The sequence below is a fragment of the Miscanthus floridulus genome, chromosome 13 (assembly GCF_019320115.1).
Source record: "Miscanthus floridulus cultivar M001 chromosome 13, ASM1932011v1, whole genome shotgun sequence".
In the NCBI taxonomy this organism is placed as follows: Eukaryota; Viridiplantae; Streptophyta; class Magnoliopsida; order Poales; family Poaceae; genus Miscanthus; species Miscanthus floridulus.
In genome coordinates, this window is record NC_089592.1 from 88,680,470 (window position 1) to 88,696,870 (window position 16,401).

The 16,401-nt window shown below is 50.4% G+C and overlaps 2 protein-coding genes across 2 annotated transcripts; both read right to left on the reverse strand.

The window, feature by feature from the left end:
• Window positions 1-3,991: 3,991 nt before the first annotated feature.
• Window positions 3,992-7,274, reverse strand: LOC136501653 (uncharacterized). Its single transcript, XM_066497167.1, has 4 exons — window positions 7,074-7,274; window positions 6,540-6,952; window positions 5,432-5,542; window positions 3,992-4,546 (listed from the first exon to the last, which is right to left on the reverse strand). The coding sequence occupies exons 1-4, from the start codon at window positions 7,243-7,245 to the stop codon at window positions 4,358-4,360; spliced, it is 885 nt and encodes a 294-aa protein (XP_066353264.1). The 5' UTR covers window positions 7,246-7,274; the 3' UTR covers window positions 3,992-4,357.
• A 1,511-nt stretch (window positions 7,275-8,785) lies between these two features.
• Window positions 8,786-10,648, reverse strand: LOC136500913 (uncharacterized). The gene has a single exon (XM_066496385.1). The coding sequence runs from the start codon at window positions 10,050-10,052 to the stop codon at window positions 9,072-9,074; it is 981 nt and encodes a 326-aa protein (XP_066352482.1). The 5' UTR covers window positions 10,053-10,648; the 3' UTR covers window positions 8,786-9,071.
• Window positions 10,649-16,401: the final 5,753 nt, after the last annotated feature.

Sequence of the window (16,401 nt, forward strand, 5' to 3'; positions counted from 1 at the left end):
TCTGTGGGATACCCCTCGGAGGACTGTCGATGATATCCTATCGATAGTTGGTGCGCCAGGTAGGGGTGGGCGCTTGATCCATGGTGGGCCAGATGGGATCTCAAGATCGATGCTGCTCGTGGCAACCTAACTTCCTACGGCGGCGTCCTTCAGCAGCCCTACGGGCTTGACATGCGGCGCATGCGTCACCTCCCGACGACATCGGTGTATCAAGCTTCAGCTACAACACGCCACAGGAACGGGACTCCTACTCCAGCAAACCTATCGACGAGCGCGACTACTACAGACTACATGGACTCGGATGATGCATGTACCATGCAAGCTACTTGGCTTCGTATGTGTATTCATCAATGACAACAACCTAGAAGATGACCAAGAACTACTCGCTCCGACCACCTACCACGTCGCAATGATGATCGCCGCGAAGAACGGCGCCGTGACAACTACAACTGCCTCCATGACGACAGCTCGAGCGCCTGGCAATTTTGTCAACGCCGATCAGATAACGCCATACGCCGCCGACCAGACATTCTGTCTAAAGCTAAGTCACAACTTTAATATTCTTCTAAAAATTCTCCAGTCTCCATATATCGTCGTAATATTTCTCCGAGCTGTTTTCTCCATGTTTGCTCTCCAAACAATTTTCTGAACCCCTAAACAGTCATGTTGACGCTCAGATGTCCCCAGAGACGGCTCTATCTCTGGCTCCTCCCTACACGTGCTACGGGCTCCACGCTCTGCGTTATGGGTGGTCGGCTGTGATTCTTTGGTGACGCCTATTCCTCCTACACGTGCACGGGCTCCGCGCTCGACGTTATGGACTATGGACTAGCTAGGGCTAGAGACTCAGCTACACACTAACTGGTCATGCGGTGTATATTAAATATAATTACATCTTCACACCAACTGATCGTCGAGCTACATATGCTATTTCATCGCCATTGCTGATTTTTCTCTAGAGTTCATATATTTTTACATCATGTACTACCCGTTCTATATGTTTGTATTGCAGGATTATCGTCCAGGTGATCGAACCACCTGGTGCTCGAACTTCTCCACCGATCAACTGGTCGGACCGCTTGGTTCATGGACTCTGTCGTCGACCAGTTGATCAAACTATTCGCTAGTCGTTTCTACTCAATGCTCACTTCGCCGCCGACCAGTTGACCAGACTCTTCATCGCTCGTGCTTTATCATCAGCTACGCCAGTTACTCCTCGGTGCTCGGATTCTTTGTACTCGATGACTAAGTGGGCACACTTCACCGCACGGATGTCGCCAGCCACGTCGGTACTCGGACATCGCCAGCTACGCCGGGGACCCCTCGGTGCTCAGACCTCGCCAGCTTCGCCGGGGACTCCTCGGTGCTCGAACGTCGCCAGTTACACTCATCGGTGCTCGAACATCGCCAGCTACGCCAAGGACTCCTCGATGCTTGGACGTCACCAGCTACACTCCTCGATGCTTGGACGTCGCCAGCTATGCCGAAGACTCCTCGGTGCTTGGACATCGCCAGCTACGCCGAGGACTCCTCGGTGTTCGGACATCGCCATCTACGCTGGGGACTCCTCGGTGTTCGGACGTCGCCAGCTACGTCGGGGACTCCCTTAATTATCGGATCTTGCTACGCCTCATCGGTGTGCTATTAAGCCGCTACATGCCATTCGGATCAGGGTGCTGATCTTGGACAACACGTCTGAAGTCTTGATACGCGCATGTCAGATGACGTCGGCAAGCTTTTAGACTTATTTTTCTTTGACCCTGCTACAAGATTCATTCGTCATCTTTCAGCAGGCTCGGGGGACTAAGTGGGCACACATCACCTTGCGGTGAATGTGTGCTTTTCTCACTTCGGGGCTACGCCCGGAGACTGGCTCTCTGCTCGGCTGGTCTTTTACTATTCTTCTACTTTTGACCCTGGCACCACATGACTACGTCATCTACTGTTAGGCTCGGGGACTAAGTGGGCACACTTCACATCGCGGTGAATGTGTTTGCTTTATTTTAGAAGACTTCGCGCCTCTTAAAGTTGAAGAAGACTATCTCCTTTTCTAGTGGTCAGACTCTAAGTGGGCACATTTGGTCCACTACGAAGAAATTTTTGATTCTGAAACTTGAGCTCCTTACACCCTTGTGGCAAGCCGTACTTGGGTTATACTGCTCGGTTACGGTTCACGCTGCTCGGCTACGGTTCATGCTGCTCGGCAACTGCTCACAACTGCTCGGCAACTCATCACGGTGGTCGGACCATGAGTTAGACTGCTCGGTTTTGTTCGCACCTGTTAGGACAAGCTCAAGACGGCGTTGCACAACGGGTACAAGGCGCTCAGGGACTAACTGTGGGGGGTACGACCCCGGATACCCATGGCAGACCACATGGGCTGCGCCCCCAGGGACGGCCCAGCCCACAGGACGAAGCCTTGCGCGGCACGACTCTGCTCGGCTCCTCCCACAAGACACCGGGAAGATATCCTGAAGATATCACGAGATATGTTAGATATGTATGATCCCAAGGTTCCGGTAATCTGTCATTACTTTTCGGTTATCTCTCAGATCTAACCGACTTGTAACCCTGCCTCCCGGATTATATAAGGCGGGCAGGGACCCCTTCCAAACACATGCAATATCATACAATAGCTAATACAAATCAACATACCACAGGAGTAGCGTATTACGTCATACTGACGGCCTGAACCTGTCTAACTCATGTGTCTCTATTGCCTTCTTGTTCTTGATTACATGCTTCTCTGCCGATCAATCTACCTCCGTGGGATACCCCTCGGAGGACTACCGACAATATTCTATCGACGACTGAGCTACAAACTTGTTCGGCGTCTTTTTCCAGCCGAACCGTCACCACATTCTAGCATAAACATGTACAATGAAAAATTCATAGCAGCGGAACACTGCCTCGATTCTTGAGCGGGGCATCATTAACAAATGACAGCGGTTTGTGTGCACTCGAGTACCTCTTGGCACGAGAGTCACGAGGGAGTACCGTACGCACAGACACATCTCAGCATGTGTTAAATGCCAGTTAATGCAACAGTGGACGAACACCACCAGTGACGTCGCCACTCGCAGCCAGTGGTCATGATGAACCACCCCCGGCCGGTAGTCCAGAGAAGAAGCAGAGGCACGGAAACGCTGCACGCACGCATCATTGCCATCGTCCATCCAGATCGAGATCGACATCGAGCGAGCCAGTGAACACGAACGGCCGGGGTGCCTGCTCATGCTCTGCGTCCCCTCCGGCCGGCTGTCAAAAGAAAAAGAAAAAAAAAGGCAGCAGGACAAGAGCATGAGCATGGGCATGGGGAGGGCGCCGGTTCCGGTACCATGTCAGCGCCATCCGCCCAGGCCCATCTACTACTGATCCAGAAGAAGCTGCCCGTCGGCCCAAGCGCCAGGCGAAGCCCAACAAGCTATACTCTGGTGCCGAGTGGGAGTATATAGTAGATAAATGTAGTAGGAGCCGACGGGCAATGTAACGAACAACAGAACTCCTAAACTGAATCAATCCTTCGTCGCTGCTCTCTTCTTCCCCAACCCCATCTTCTTCTTCCCAACGACAGCCCCTTTCCCCTTCGATTCTGCTAACATACTACTAGCAGCATATAATCCGAGATCCAGGCTCCTGTTCGCTTGAACTTATCAGCCGATTTATCAGCTAGAATCTACAGTATTTTTCTCTCACAACAAAACAGCTTCAGCCAGCTTATCAACCGGTCTTAATACCAGCCGAACATGAAGAGGACGGTGAGCTGGTGAAACACCTCAAATCTGAAAGGCTTGGACAAATGTTTTTAACGAAATAAACCAGAGCTAAGCTCTGGCTACTTCTAGCTTCTCCATGTAAGTAATAAAACCTTTTATTTTCTCTCTTTTTATTGAAATAAACCAGAGCTAAGTGAAGCAATTATTTTCGCTTCATCAGCTCCCAAACAGACCTAGAGAGGCATCCAAATCCCATGATGAAACTGACTCAAAGCCTGTGGCTGGCCACCTTTAAAGTGTGCCAAAAAACTGGCAATGGCATTTGTATCAATCAACATTTGTATGTCATCAATGAATGACTCGGATGTAGTATCTGGTCAGTACAAAGCCGTGGAGAAGCTATCGGTGACCAAACAGAAATGACGTGACCAAATGTCACAGAGTCTTGTGAATATACACCAGCTTGCCCTGTACAATCCTCCTGGACTGTATTTGCCCAGAATGTGGTTAGTACAAAGCCCTGAACAACCAGCTGTGACGTTTTAAGTCTTTAACCATTCATTCATGCTCCTCAATCTCGGATGGAAAACAAACCGCTGGTCCATCCTGGACGCGTCTTGTTTCCATTTCACAAGATAAAATCAGGACTTGTTATTTCCTCCTGTAACCGCTTCAGATTCTGTTTCTACTTGTTTGTTCTCCAGCTCTGGAGCTGGACTTGCGCTGGAAGATCTAGCACTGTCCCTGCCTAACAAGTCTTGTTCGCCATCCAGTATCCTGCTTGCTTCCCCAATCGCAAGGATTAGGTCAAGTTGCTTTTGCTGTTGTTCCTGCAGGATAGATTATTTATCAGACAGCAAGCATTACCTTACAGTATTAGTAAGGAAAAAGAACTGAATTATCTCCAAGTCTTCAGCATACAACGGAAATCACTGATTGCATATGATCACTGTTCAGAGTGAATAGTTTGAGCAGGAAGGGTAAGATATACCATGCCTTGGAAGGGGGGAAATATATATCCCAATGATGCAATTAGATTTGGCATAGGGTTTGATTTCCTGCCACAGTTGTGGTTGTGGCTTGCCACACTTTTTCAGCTATGCCCCGTCGTAGAGTCATCTCTTTGCCAAACATTGTTGCCTAAGGTGTGGTGAGCAAATTGTTAAGCCACACCTTAGGCAAATTTTTCTAAGTGTGACAATGTGTGGATATTATCCAAACACGCCAAAACCATCTTGTTTGTTATTTGTTGCCAACCTAAGGAACTAATTTTTGTGCCCAATTGGTGTGCATGCACCTATTGTGTGGCAAACTCTGGCCAACATCCAATTGATTTCTAAAATGCTGGTAGTATCTTGCTGCAGTATTATCATGAACTGGGTTCTATAATATACATGTGAGCATAGGTAATAGGAGGGGAAGAAAAATCGTTAAAACCTGCTCTAATATCTATCTCAACATATCGAATACATGTGTTTATGCTAACCATATGAATGTACTGAAGTACAATGATAAAAATGAAAGTATGATAGCATAAGAATTCCTCAAATATTTGTCCGCAACATGGAACATACTGCCAGTCAGCCATAACCGGCTAATGAACTATACAAAGCAGAACCACAATAATATATCTCAGCAAAGTTTTCTAATAATAAAGATTACTCAAGAAATTGAGGTTTTGAGAAATGTCAAAGCAAACAGCCAAGATACATCACCTGCATTGCATAAAGAACTTTTTGAATTGCACCGATTTCTTTTTCAAGGAGGTCTTCTTGTGCAGAAAGAATACGAGTGGCTTCAGAATTCTTCTGCGCTAAAGCCGCTGTCTGCGGAAGAAAGCGATAATAGGTGAAGCTAAATGGAGGCAATTATAGCAGTGCAAGCATGCTATGGTTTATTCAGGAACAATCACAAATCATCCCAGAAAGATTTGTGTGTCACTAAGAAGTATGACTGAAACAAATTATTGGTGTTATCTCAAAGAGATGCTTCTTTTTTCCAAAGCAATTTGTGCAAACTGAGAACAGCTGATGATATTGAAAATGCAAACAGTTGTCATGCGTATGTAGACCTGCCTTCTCCAAAGAGAAGATGCATAGCTACTCACCAATACAAATACACAGAAGAAACAGCCATGCTTTCATGTTACCTCCAGAACAGTTAGTCCTGACACACTTTTCTGCACAGATTCTCCAAAAAGATACTGTGGGGAACAAGAAAGAGAAGAAACCAAGCATCTCTATGAACCATTTCAGGTGCTTATTTTCTTACAGGATTATACACATCTAATATTTCTCAGAACTAAGCTAAAAATGGTGCAAGCCTACTACCTTAGCACATGATCATACAGACATACAACATAGACCCAGGCAGGTTGTTGAGTGAGGCTGTACACCAGCATTGTGAATCAAAAGAAACAGTAGCACTATGTTTGGCAAACAATAACTGAAGCAAGGTTGCAGCCGATATCCTGTTGCACAATAGCCTGGAGCAGTTCCCTTACAGAAATAGTAGCCAACAACCCAAATGTCCACGTCTACATACAGTTTACTGATAAATTCATGAAGAGCACTACCTTGAGGACTAAACTCAAGCACAACTACAATTTCCATCCAACATTTCATTATGTAGTTCCTATCAATGCTACTAGGTGTGTATCAACTCAACAAACATGAACACTCTATTTTTCGTCACCTCACTTCTTGGCATCTAATCTCAAGCAATAAATCAAATATTATGTGCTCTCTCATAAAAAACCTAGTAGCACACAAGAGTCTAATGAGTTGGCAAATAACTACTGTGACAAAATAAGCACTACTATACCTCAGTGATAGGGTCCGTCAACGTCCTCCGCAACACCCTAAACCTGAGGCCGAGCTTCTCGACGGTCCTCGAGAGCACAGCAACGGCCGCCACCATACCCCTGACAGTCTCCTCCACTTTCTCCACCCTCCCCGTCAATCCACCCCCCACCCCCGCAGCACCGGCCGCCGGGCGGAGCCGCCCCGACTGCCTCCGCCGTATCAGGCTGCCGATGGCCACCGCGCCCACCAAGAGCACGTACTGCAGGACCAGCAGCGGCGGGGGCACGGCGCTGGCGCCAGCCGGCAGGAAGACGAGGCGCGCAGCGCAGACCACCGAGCAGATGGCCGGCGGCGCGAGGCAGAGCAGCTCCGCAGCCGAGAGAAGCGCGTCGAGGCCGAAGACGCCGCGGCGGCCGCCGAGCCTCGGCTCGCCTGTGAAATGCCCAAGGGATTAGCACGAATCGAGGTGCGGTGCGCCGGGGGGTGAGTGTGACCGTGGTGCAAGTGAGCCGAGAGTGAGTGTGTGAGGGACGTGGGCGTGGGGGGTGGTTACCGGACGCGTGGGCCCGAATCGGCGGAGGCCATCGGGGTCGGGGACATGGCGAGGAGAGGAGCGGCGAGGGGTAAGGAGAGCACAGGAATGGGAGGCGGAAGCGGAGGCGCGCGGCCGGGGAGGAGGAGCTGGCGCGGAGCGGCGCGAGGGGACTGGGATGCGGCAGCAGCATTGGGGTTGGGGGGTGATGGTGTCGTGGCCGGGGGCGGCCGGGCGGGCGAGGCCACCGGTTGGAAACCAAGGACCAAGGACCTGGTCCTGGACAGGAGAGTAGAGGCCGGACTGGGCCGGCTCCATTGGGCTTTTCTGTGGGTCCAGACTTACGCAAACCAAAGTTAGCCCAGCATCACATGGTAGTATCTTGGTTCTTCAGCAATGCAACGTCGCAACGCTTATATATATATATACACTGCTCTGTAGCTAGGTATAAAATAACTTATTTTGTAGCCACTTTGAGTTACGATAATTACTATGTTAATTTATAAGATTATAATAACTCCATACTAAGTGGTTTACTATAACGTTATGGTAAATATCTCCATGTGTTATAGTAACCTAACTATGGTAAGTATGTATTGATATTATCGCAAATTAGTATATAAAATTATCGTAAATGGAGGTGGCTACGGAATAACTTATTTTGTAGCTGGCTATATATATAGTATATTCAGTAGCCAGCTACAAAATAAGTTATTATGTAGCCACCTCCATTTACGATAATTTTATATATATATTCAAATCCATGGATGACTACGAGAACAAAGGATGCTCCACGACCAGAAAGGGCAATCGGCAATTCAACGGAGGCTTTACAGGAACGGTTAAGCAACTCAGTATTACTCGCACACGTATATCAAGATTTAAAATTTAAAAACTTTAATCAATGATTAGACTAATAATTTTTAATCATTATAATACAAACTTTATATGGTTAGATTTGTAAGGAATTATGCTATTCAATGATTATAAGATTATAGACATAAATAATATAATATAAAGCAAATGAATGGTTAAAGTGTAATCTAGGAGACCGTGTCATTCTAACTTGCGCTAGATAAAATGGAGCGGAAGGAGTAATCAGCAACGATAGTTCAAGCTAGAAGAACCGAAGCTGACACCCTTACCAGCTGAACAATACTGGTTCGTAATTTTTTAGACAGTCAGTCAGCTAGAATCACCTCGGCAGGAGCACAACTCTGCAGAAACACTGGACGTCGACAACGAAGAAGGTTGAAGGTAAACTGAACCGGTGCAATGTCTAAGCAATTGATTGACGTCCGGCATACTCCTATATATCAGAGAGAGCAACTTGTGCAATTACCGTCAATGCTCTTCCATGTTATGCACGTCACAGATTCTGCTGGTACTGACCATGTAATGTACAGTAGTTATGTAGGCTTCCTTATGAATCATTATGGTGACAATTTCTCCCCACCTCAACAAGGGTTCTGTTTTCAGAGGAAATCAAAGAAAAAGCTTCTTAAATTCTTCTATAAGCACAACTATCGTGACAGGCGGGTCCAACATCAGGACAATTTCGTCAGATACTTGCCTCATCGCCACTATCCGGAAAGAGCTATATGCGCGCAGTTCCAGTTCCACGAGATGCCAAACACCTGTGCAATTTTTGTCACATCTCATACACAAGGACTCTGGAAGCAAACCACAGATAATTAGCAGCACTGTTCGTCTACACTACTTCAGCACAGCAGTGCTTTTCGCTGAACGAACAGTGTTTTCTCTAGCAACAAATAAGCATAAGCATGCCATTCACCATAACACAAGATTAACATAAATAAAAGTCATAAATAAACATCCCTAGTTAAAAAGAAGATGCTACTGCAAGCACTACCACCATATACGAACTGACTAACACTACTAGGAGTACATCCTTCCGTGCTAACAGAAGAGGAAGAAGGAACATTGGGATGGGATGCCTTCCCTGCTCGCATTAGCATTAGCATCAGCATCACTAACCGACGGTGTCAATCGCTATTGCTACGAGTCTCCATGGTCCCTCCGGGCCTTCTTCGGCGGCAAGGCGCAGGCGGCGGCGACGGTGTCGAGTAGCTGGCGCTGCGCGTCCTGCAGCATCCTGGCGTGGCGGGCGTCCGCCTCCTGCCACCCGCGCTCGATCTCCCACTGCACCTCCATGCGCCGCCGCTCCAGCCGCATGACGCCCTCGCCGAAATCCCTCAGCACAGCCGAGAGCTGCGCGCCGGCTCCCCCCGCCCCCCGCCCAGAGGAGCCACCGCGGCGGGCCAGCTCCACGGCCTCGTCGTCGTCGTCCTTGGCCTTGACCGCCGCCGCCGCCGCCGCCGCCGCGGCGGCCTTGTCCTGGAACGCCTCGTAGGCCACCCTCTTGCGCGGGGGCGCGGTGGACGGCGTGATGGAAGAAGGCGGCGGCTGGTGGAGCTGCAGCTGCGGGTGGCGCGGGGCGAGGCCGGTGCCGAATTCCCGGATGATGCCGTTGATGCTCCGGGTGTTGTTGCGGGGGACGAGCTCTTCCTCTTCCTCTCCTTCCTCCTCCTGCACGTTTTCCTCCTCTTCGTCCTCCTCTTCTTCTTCCTCTTCCTCTTCGTCGCCGTCGGCGGCAGGCGGGGAGCCAGCCGCGGCCGGGTAGGCGGCGAGGGGCCCCCGTTCGAGGCGATCCATGCGGCGGAAGTAAGGCCAGAGCGAGGTGACGGGGCGGGCGCCCTCGGTGCGGTAGCGCTTGCGGAGCTTCTCGAGCTTGTGGCGGCACTGGGTGCCCGTCTTGCGCTGGGCGACGACCCCCGGTGTGGCGGCGCAGCGGGCGACGACCTCGGCCGCCACCTCCTCCCACTGGTGCGCCTTGAGCTGGCCGCGGCGCAGCGCCGTCCAGCGCTCCTCGTACGCGTCGATGAGGTGCATCGTCTCGACGTCCGACCACGGCTGCGCCGGCGCGCTCTTCCTCGCTAGCGCCGACGGCGGACGCCGCGGCGGGTCGTCGGCCATCATCTGGTCACGGGAGGCTCAGATCTAGATCTGGGGGGCGGGCGGGCGGCGACTAGGGTGGGGGTGAGGACGAGTAGTTGGGGGGCGGGCGCCGCGTAATAGATGATGAGCTGGGGGCGGCGGCGGCGGTGGAGGAGGAGGATAAGGCGGGGGCTGGGTATGGGTGGTGGGCGGTTGGGTTTTTTCTGGGTGGGGGCTGGCTGTGCCATCGTCCGGGCGGGCCGCGGCGGGTGGTGGTGGTGGCGGTGTGGTTCACGTGGACGCGAGCGGCGCGCGGGCGCGGTGGATGCCACTGCCGCGCGCTAGCCCTAGGGAGGCGGCCGCGGCCGCGGCCGCGTGGTCCCTCCTCTCCCCTCACGCCGTTGTGCTGTGCATCGCCAGCGGCCGCGGCCTCTCCTGCTGCCTGTGTCGCTTTGCATGACCGACCGGTGGAGCCGGGCGAGGGCAGGGCCCGGTCGTCAGGCCCGGGAACCCCGAGCGGGGGCCGGGGAGAAGCGGAGCGGAGGCTCGCTTCGCTCGCACGCAAACGAGCCGCGGAAAGGGCTTGCTCGGGCTGCGGCGGCCGGGGCCACGGGCCCGTTGGTTTGGCACGCCGGAGCGGTCACCGCCTCCGCGCCACCCACGCCTCACCTCACCGCGGTTCAGCTGGCGCCCGCGAATTTTTTTGCTAAAAAAAAAAAAACTGGCGCACGCGAATTTGCCATGACGTGTGCGCAATGCTCGACTCTGAAACCGAGTGTTGGGCTGCTTGGGTAAGTCGAGGTACAGTGTTTTTTTCTTCTAATAAATTAGTCATATAAATTAGCATAAACGATTTTACGAGCAGCCGAACAGAACCGTAGAAGGCCGGTGTTGGGTGATGATGGCACCGGCCCAACTTTGAAAGGACAAGTTGGCAAAAAAAAACCTTTGGAAGGACAGGAGGCCTGCTACATCAACCGTTCTAACAGGAAGACTTCATCAACTATTCACAACATATTTGGAACACGGAATTTTTTTCTTTTTCATGTGTTTTTCTGTAAAAGTGAACCGGTGACTGTGAAATCTCTGCACAATTCCTACGTTCCAAACATGTCATGTCCGATGATTACACTACATCAAAGGCTCCACACTCAAGTAATAACAATTGTGGAGTACGTTTTAGTTGTTCTTATCAGTTTTACCATCGTTGTTGCCCAGACATGACATACGTAGGCAAATGCCTTTCTAAATACCAGCACAATCCACTAACGGCTAATAGCTTATACCTAATATTAGCTTAGCTATTAGTATCATTTGGATCAAGAGCTAAAAAGTATACATGTATTAATAGTGTCATCTATAATGCCATCCATAATCCTCTCACCCTCTCAAGTGAACAAACTTTGCTCTCTATCTCATGCGTCGTCCACGATGCAGTGAAGGGCAACCTATGCCCTAGGACCGCCTCTTGTCATCCAGGCTACGAGTCTGCCACCTACCAAAATCGAAGAGGTGAGGGTAGAGGACCCTCTACCCGCTCTTTCCCAAATCCCATTGCGTGATCCTATTTTCATATTGAGGCTTAGTGGCGATCCAGTGACGACTGGAATCTTCGCAACATAATCCTGACATTGATCGTACCCCATGTGCCCAACTCGACAACTCTCCAGGATATGCAAACCCTAGCCCATAGGTGTCAATAGATGATTAGACATCTAGATGTAGATAGATTTAGTTGTGACTTAGTTGGAGTAATGATTGGCTGATTGTTGATGCATTGCTTACTTTATGTGTAGAATTGTATTGTGGTTATGCAAGATTGAACTTAGTTGTTGATTTCAAGGCTTAATTATGTTGCTAATATTTTTATACTAAATTGTAGATCAAATTTTATAGTTGTCTACTGAATTCCTAAATGGATTTTAACGAGTTGCACTTGGAAGTTTTGGTTCCATATACCAACATAGAAAAATCCTTGAGTCCGCCATTGGTACAAATATCAATGTCTAACTTTGATGATTGAGTGGAAGCAAACAATAGGAACACTTTCTTGTCCATGGTTGAAGTTGGCTGACCCGTGGTGTGGATAGGTGAGTGAGGTAAAATTTAAAGCAAATTGTCTAGGTTGGCTAATAGTAGTGAGAAAGGTTCTATGTGAATAAAACATCCACTGCATAAAAAGAAAAAGAGAGGGACCGGGTGCCCCTTGTGTGATAGTTTAAGCGAATAGCTAATCAAGACTGAAAAGGCACTTGCACAAAACCCATGGGCTGACATTTCTCTTCATTGCTATCGTTGGAGAAAAGAAGATGATTAAAGTTGTATGCAAAATTTCTTAAAGGGATACACTGTTTGTATGTTATTTGACAAAAAGGTATATATTCATGGCAGAAAGATTCAATAGGTGTGTTTTCGTAACTTGTTTACATCTTATTATAACAATTGAAATAAGGTCATGGTTACAAACATTGCGCAATCAATCCACATCATATGATCATAAGTTCTCAATTCCATTCCACGGTTGCATCAACTATGCAGACAACAACAAAAGGTGATTCATGGTGCTAAAAGATCAGGAACAATGATAAAAAGCAAGAATAATGCAATAGATGTTACTACATGGTTCTGTGTACACAGTATATTTAGAACAAAACAAGTATATAACACATTTTTTTGTGATGCCTCGATTCATGCAGCATGTTCGCTTGTTGGTTTCAGCCAGGGCTTATCAGCCAGCCAACAGTGTTTTTCTCTCACAATAAACCAGCAACAGCCAGGCTTATCAGCCTAGAAATAAACCAGCAAACCGGCCGATGGAGAGCTTCATAGCTATGAGGTGCACATTGCACTTACTTGGCACAAGATCCTATATTTTTTCCACATATAGGGATGGTGTTTTATGACCTATTGTGTCGGTGTTTCGAACAAACACCAACTAGTAAATTTATATTGTTGCGCGTTAGGCTCGGATGGTGTAATAAAGGAAACAAGGTTTATACTGGTTCGGGCAAAATGTTCCTACGTCCAGTTTGCTGCTGCTCGTGTTATTAGTACCGAAAAAAGGTTCATAGTAGGGGGTACAAACGGTCGAGAGAGGGACATGTCACAAGTCTCTGATGAAAAGGTCAAAAGGATGCCAAGAGCTCGGTTGCTGCTTGGCTATGTGTTGTGTGTGGAATTGATCCGTCCCCTTATTGGGGAATCCTACCCTCCCTTTTATAGACCAAGGGGGAGTAGGGGTTACAGATGGGAGAAAAAGGGAAAAACCAAAGTAGAGAAGATCCTTCGAGGGTGTTGGGTCTTCCTTTTCCCTTGAGCTTGCCCTGCTGACATGGCAGACCACGCGTAGGGATAGCATGTTTCGTTGATCCTGATAGGGCTGGGCTTTGGCTTCGTCTTAGCGAGTGGTCATATCCCATCCTCCCCCGGTGGACGGTGCAGTGTGTCAGGGCGCCGAGCCATGACTCTGCGGGGAGTAGATGGGGAAATGACAATACGCCTATTACTATAGATGATATGAGCTCTTCCTTGGATTGTAGTGGTTATCATATGCCTGTGTTAGTATCCACGCCCGAGGGCTGATGGCGGCGCCTACAATACTATAGGACAAAAGTCAGCGCCTATAACACTGTTCGGGCTCTGTTAGGTCAGAAAGGGCTTAAAGCGCCTATCCCATCGTATCCTGACGGTACCTTCCTACAGGCGTGCATGGCATGGTCCTAGGTACTGCGGTTGACCTGAGTGTCCTGTCTTACCTCATGCTCATCATCATGAAGGAGCAGGGTGCAGTTGTCGGGCGAGGCAGAGCCTGCCCTCAGCTGTCGGGCAAGGCGGAGCTAGCCCTCGAACGTCAGGTGAGGCAGAGCTAGCCCTCAGCCATCAGGCGAGGCAGAGCCTACCCTTAGACGTTGGGTGAGACGGAGCCAGCCCTCAGCCGTCGGGTGAGGCGATGCCTGCCCTCAGACATTTGGGCGAGGCAGAGCCCACCCTCAGCCATCGGGCGAGGCGGAGTCTAGCCCTCGAGGGTCGAGCGAGGCGGAATCAATCTTCCGTCATTGGGACAAGAAGCATAGTAGCATTCTTATCTGACCGAAAGCGTCAACATTCGATGGTTATTAGTTCCACCTCATTGGGTACCCCGGTATTAGGTCCCCGACAGTAGCCCCCAAGCCCCGAGTGATTCGTATAGAATCGCTCGGAGGGTGATTTGTCTTGCCAGAGGGTGTGCGCGAGCGCACCCGATGGATGTAGCCCCCGGGTGATTCGGATAGAATCGCCCGGGAGATGATTTGAGGGTGCGCGCGAGCGCACCCGACGGGTGTAGCCCCCGAGCCCCCGGGTGATTCGGGCATAATCGCCCGGGAGGTGTTTCGATTCGCCAGAGGGTGCGCACGAGCGCACCCATCAGGTGTAGCCCCCGGGTGATTCGGATAGAATCACCCATGGGGGTATTTCGGACCCTTTACGGGTATGGCTATGAGATTTGGTGTTTTTGACAACTAGATAGTTCAAAGGGAGCCCTGGCATCCCGTTTGCGGAGATTTGTCCAGGCTCAGCCTGGTTGAGACGTGTTTGCGGATCAAGACTCCTTTGTGGTTTGTGTGCCTAAGTTCTGGCCGCTTGTGGGCCCATCCCTTGTTGGGACGGTCGTCGAGAATGTTGGGCTAGCCCTTGAACTCCTAGGCCTAGGTGGGCTGAAGGAAAGCTTTTTGACCCGTATTCCCTCTGTGGGAAAAGAGTCCTGGTCTGCTCGGGAAGGCGAAACATCCGAAGCGATTTTGGTGGGAAAGGATAGGGATTGCGAGCGCATATCCCGCGACGTGACGTGGTGGATCATGGCAGGCTCGGAGACCTAGGTGGGTGGTTGCTCTTCTCGCATCTGTCTCCCCTATAAAACCAAGGGGTTCTCCCCTAGGGTTTCGTACTTCGCCTCCTTGCCTTTGCATCTGCAACCTCCGCCGCCAATCGCTTGAGCCTCCCACACCTGCACCATAGCCATCGTCAAGCTCGTGTTTGCACCGCAACCATCATCAAGCTCACATCCACCCCCTTCCAATCATTCAATGGAGCTGTGGTGTAGATCTAACATCACCCCTTAGCGCTAGGAGGGTCTCATTCGTCGTGGCCTCCTTCGCCCACTGACCGCCACTGAGGAGTGGCGGCTGCCCGGTGATGAGGACGAGCCATCACCGCCCGAGGGTATGTCATGTCCTTCGCCCACTTTCATGAGAGGGGATTCGCCAAACCTACCCACAAGTTCCTTCATGGGCTATTGGACTACTACAAGGTGGAGTTGCAGCACCTCACCCCCGATGGGATCCAGCACATTGCGACGTCCATCACCATGTACAAGGGGTTCCTGGGGATTAGTCCCCACTTCGACCTATGGCGGCACCTCTTCGTCATCAACCTTTTGAAGAAGCGGGCCGAGAAGCAAGATCTGAGCGTGCCGATGGGATGCGCTGGCATTCATCTCCACAACAACCGGGTGAAAAAATACCCATTGATGCATCTGTCGACCTCCAACAAGGGGTGGCATTCGCAATGGTTTTATGTCAAGGACGACGTTGCTGCCCCCTTGTCGGTGTTCTCCGAACGCATCATCAAAGAGGTCCCAGGGTCGTGGAAGTGGGGTGTCCCGGACAAAGACAAGAAGAGGATCAAGGACCATCTTGCTGCCCTCCAAATTCTGAAGGAGAGGGGCGTGAAAGAATCGGGGATCATCGGCGCCTATCATACGCGAAGGGTGGCGCCACTAATGAGCCGCATGCTTTCCCTGTACCTGATGGGGCCCGGGCATCGCTCGAAGGGACGACGCTTGTCAACAAAGCGTTCCCCCCTCCGAAGTGGCACAACACATCAAGGAGGCAATGGAGCCTTCGAAGGATAGCGCCGGCGTTGTCCTTGATTTCATGTATCCGGTGCCGGGGCATCCCCCAATGCGGCCAGAACTGAGGTTCATCGATTTCATAAGTTCTCTTTCCCCGTGCCTCCTTTTTACTTGAGCCATGATGGATGCCTTGAGCCAGTTGGGGCGTCCTGCGTGATGTCATCATTCCCACTGGCCGGGTATCCACTTGATCTTCCCTCTCACTTTCTTCTTTCTTCATGTACTCATGTATTTTCATATTTTTATACTGGTGTTCTTTTCAATCCCTCATTGCTCGTAGTTGGGAGAAGTCCTGATTCCTCCACGAGCAAAAGGTGGAATGGGACCGCCTCACCGAGGAGACTTGGCTGCACGAAGATGTGAGCGCCCAGCTCGCTGCCGCCCAATAGCTGGAAGCCGAGGCGCGTTGGGACATAGAGAAGATCCATGGGATGTTCTAGGATCTATCGACGAGGGTGCAGCATGACGAGGAGACAGCTGCTAGGGTCCAAAAGGAGTGGG

What these genes read in the sequence shown, in the direction of transcription:
- LOC136501653 (XM_066497167.1), bottom strand. Translation starts at nt 7,245, where the DNA reads ATGCTGCTGCCGCATCCCAGTCCCCTCGCGCCGCTCCGCGCCAGCTCC. An exon ending in GATTCGGGCCCACGCGTCCG is followed by an intron (nt 6,953 to 7,073) that starts GTAACCACCCCC and finishes GGCATTTCACAG; the next exon opens with GCGAGCCGAGGCTCGGCGGC. An exon ending in AAGTTCTTTATGCAATGCAG is followed by an intron (nt 4,547 to 5,431) that starts GTGATGTATCTT and finishes TCTATCCTGCAG; the next exon opens with GAACAACAGCAAAAGCAACT.
- LOC136500913 (XM_066496385.1), bottom strand. Translation starts at nt 10,052, where the DNA reads ATGATGGCCGACGACCCGCCGCGGCGTCCGCCGTCGGCGCTAGCGAGG.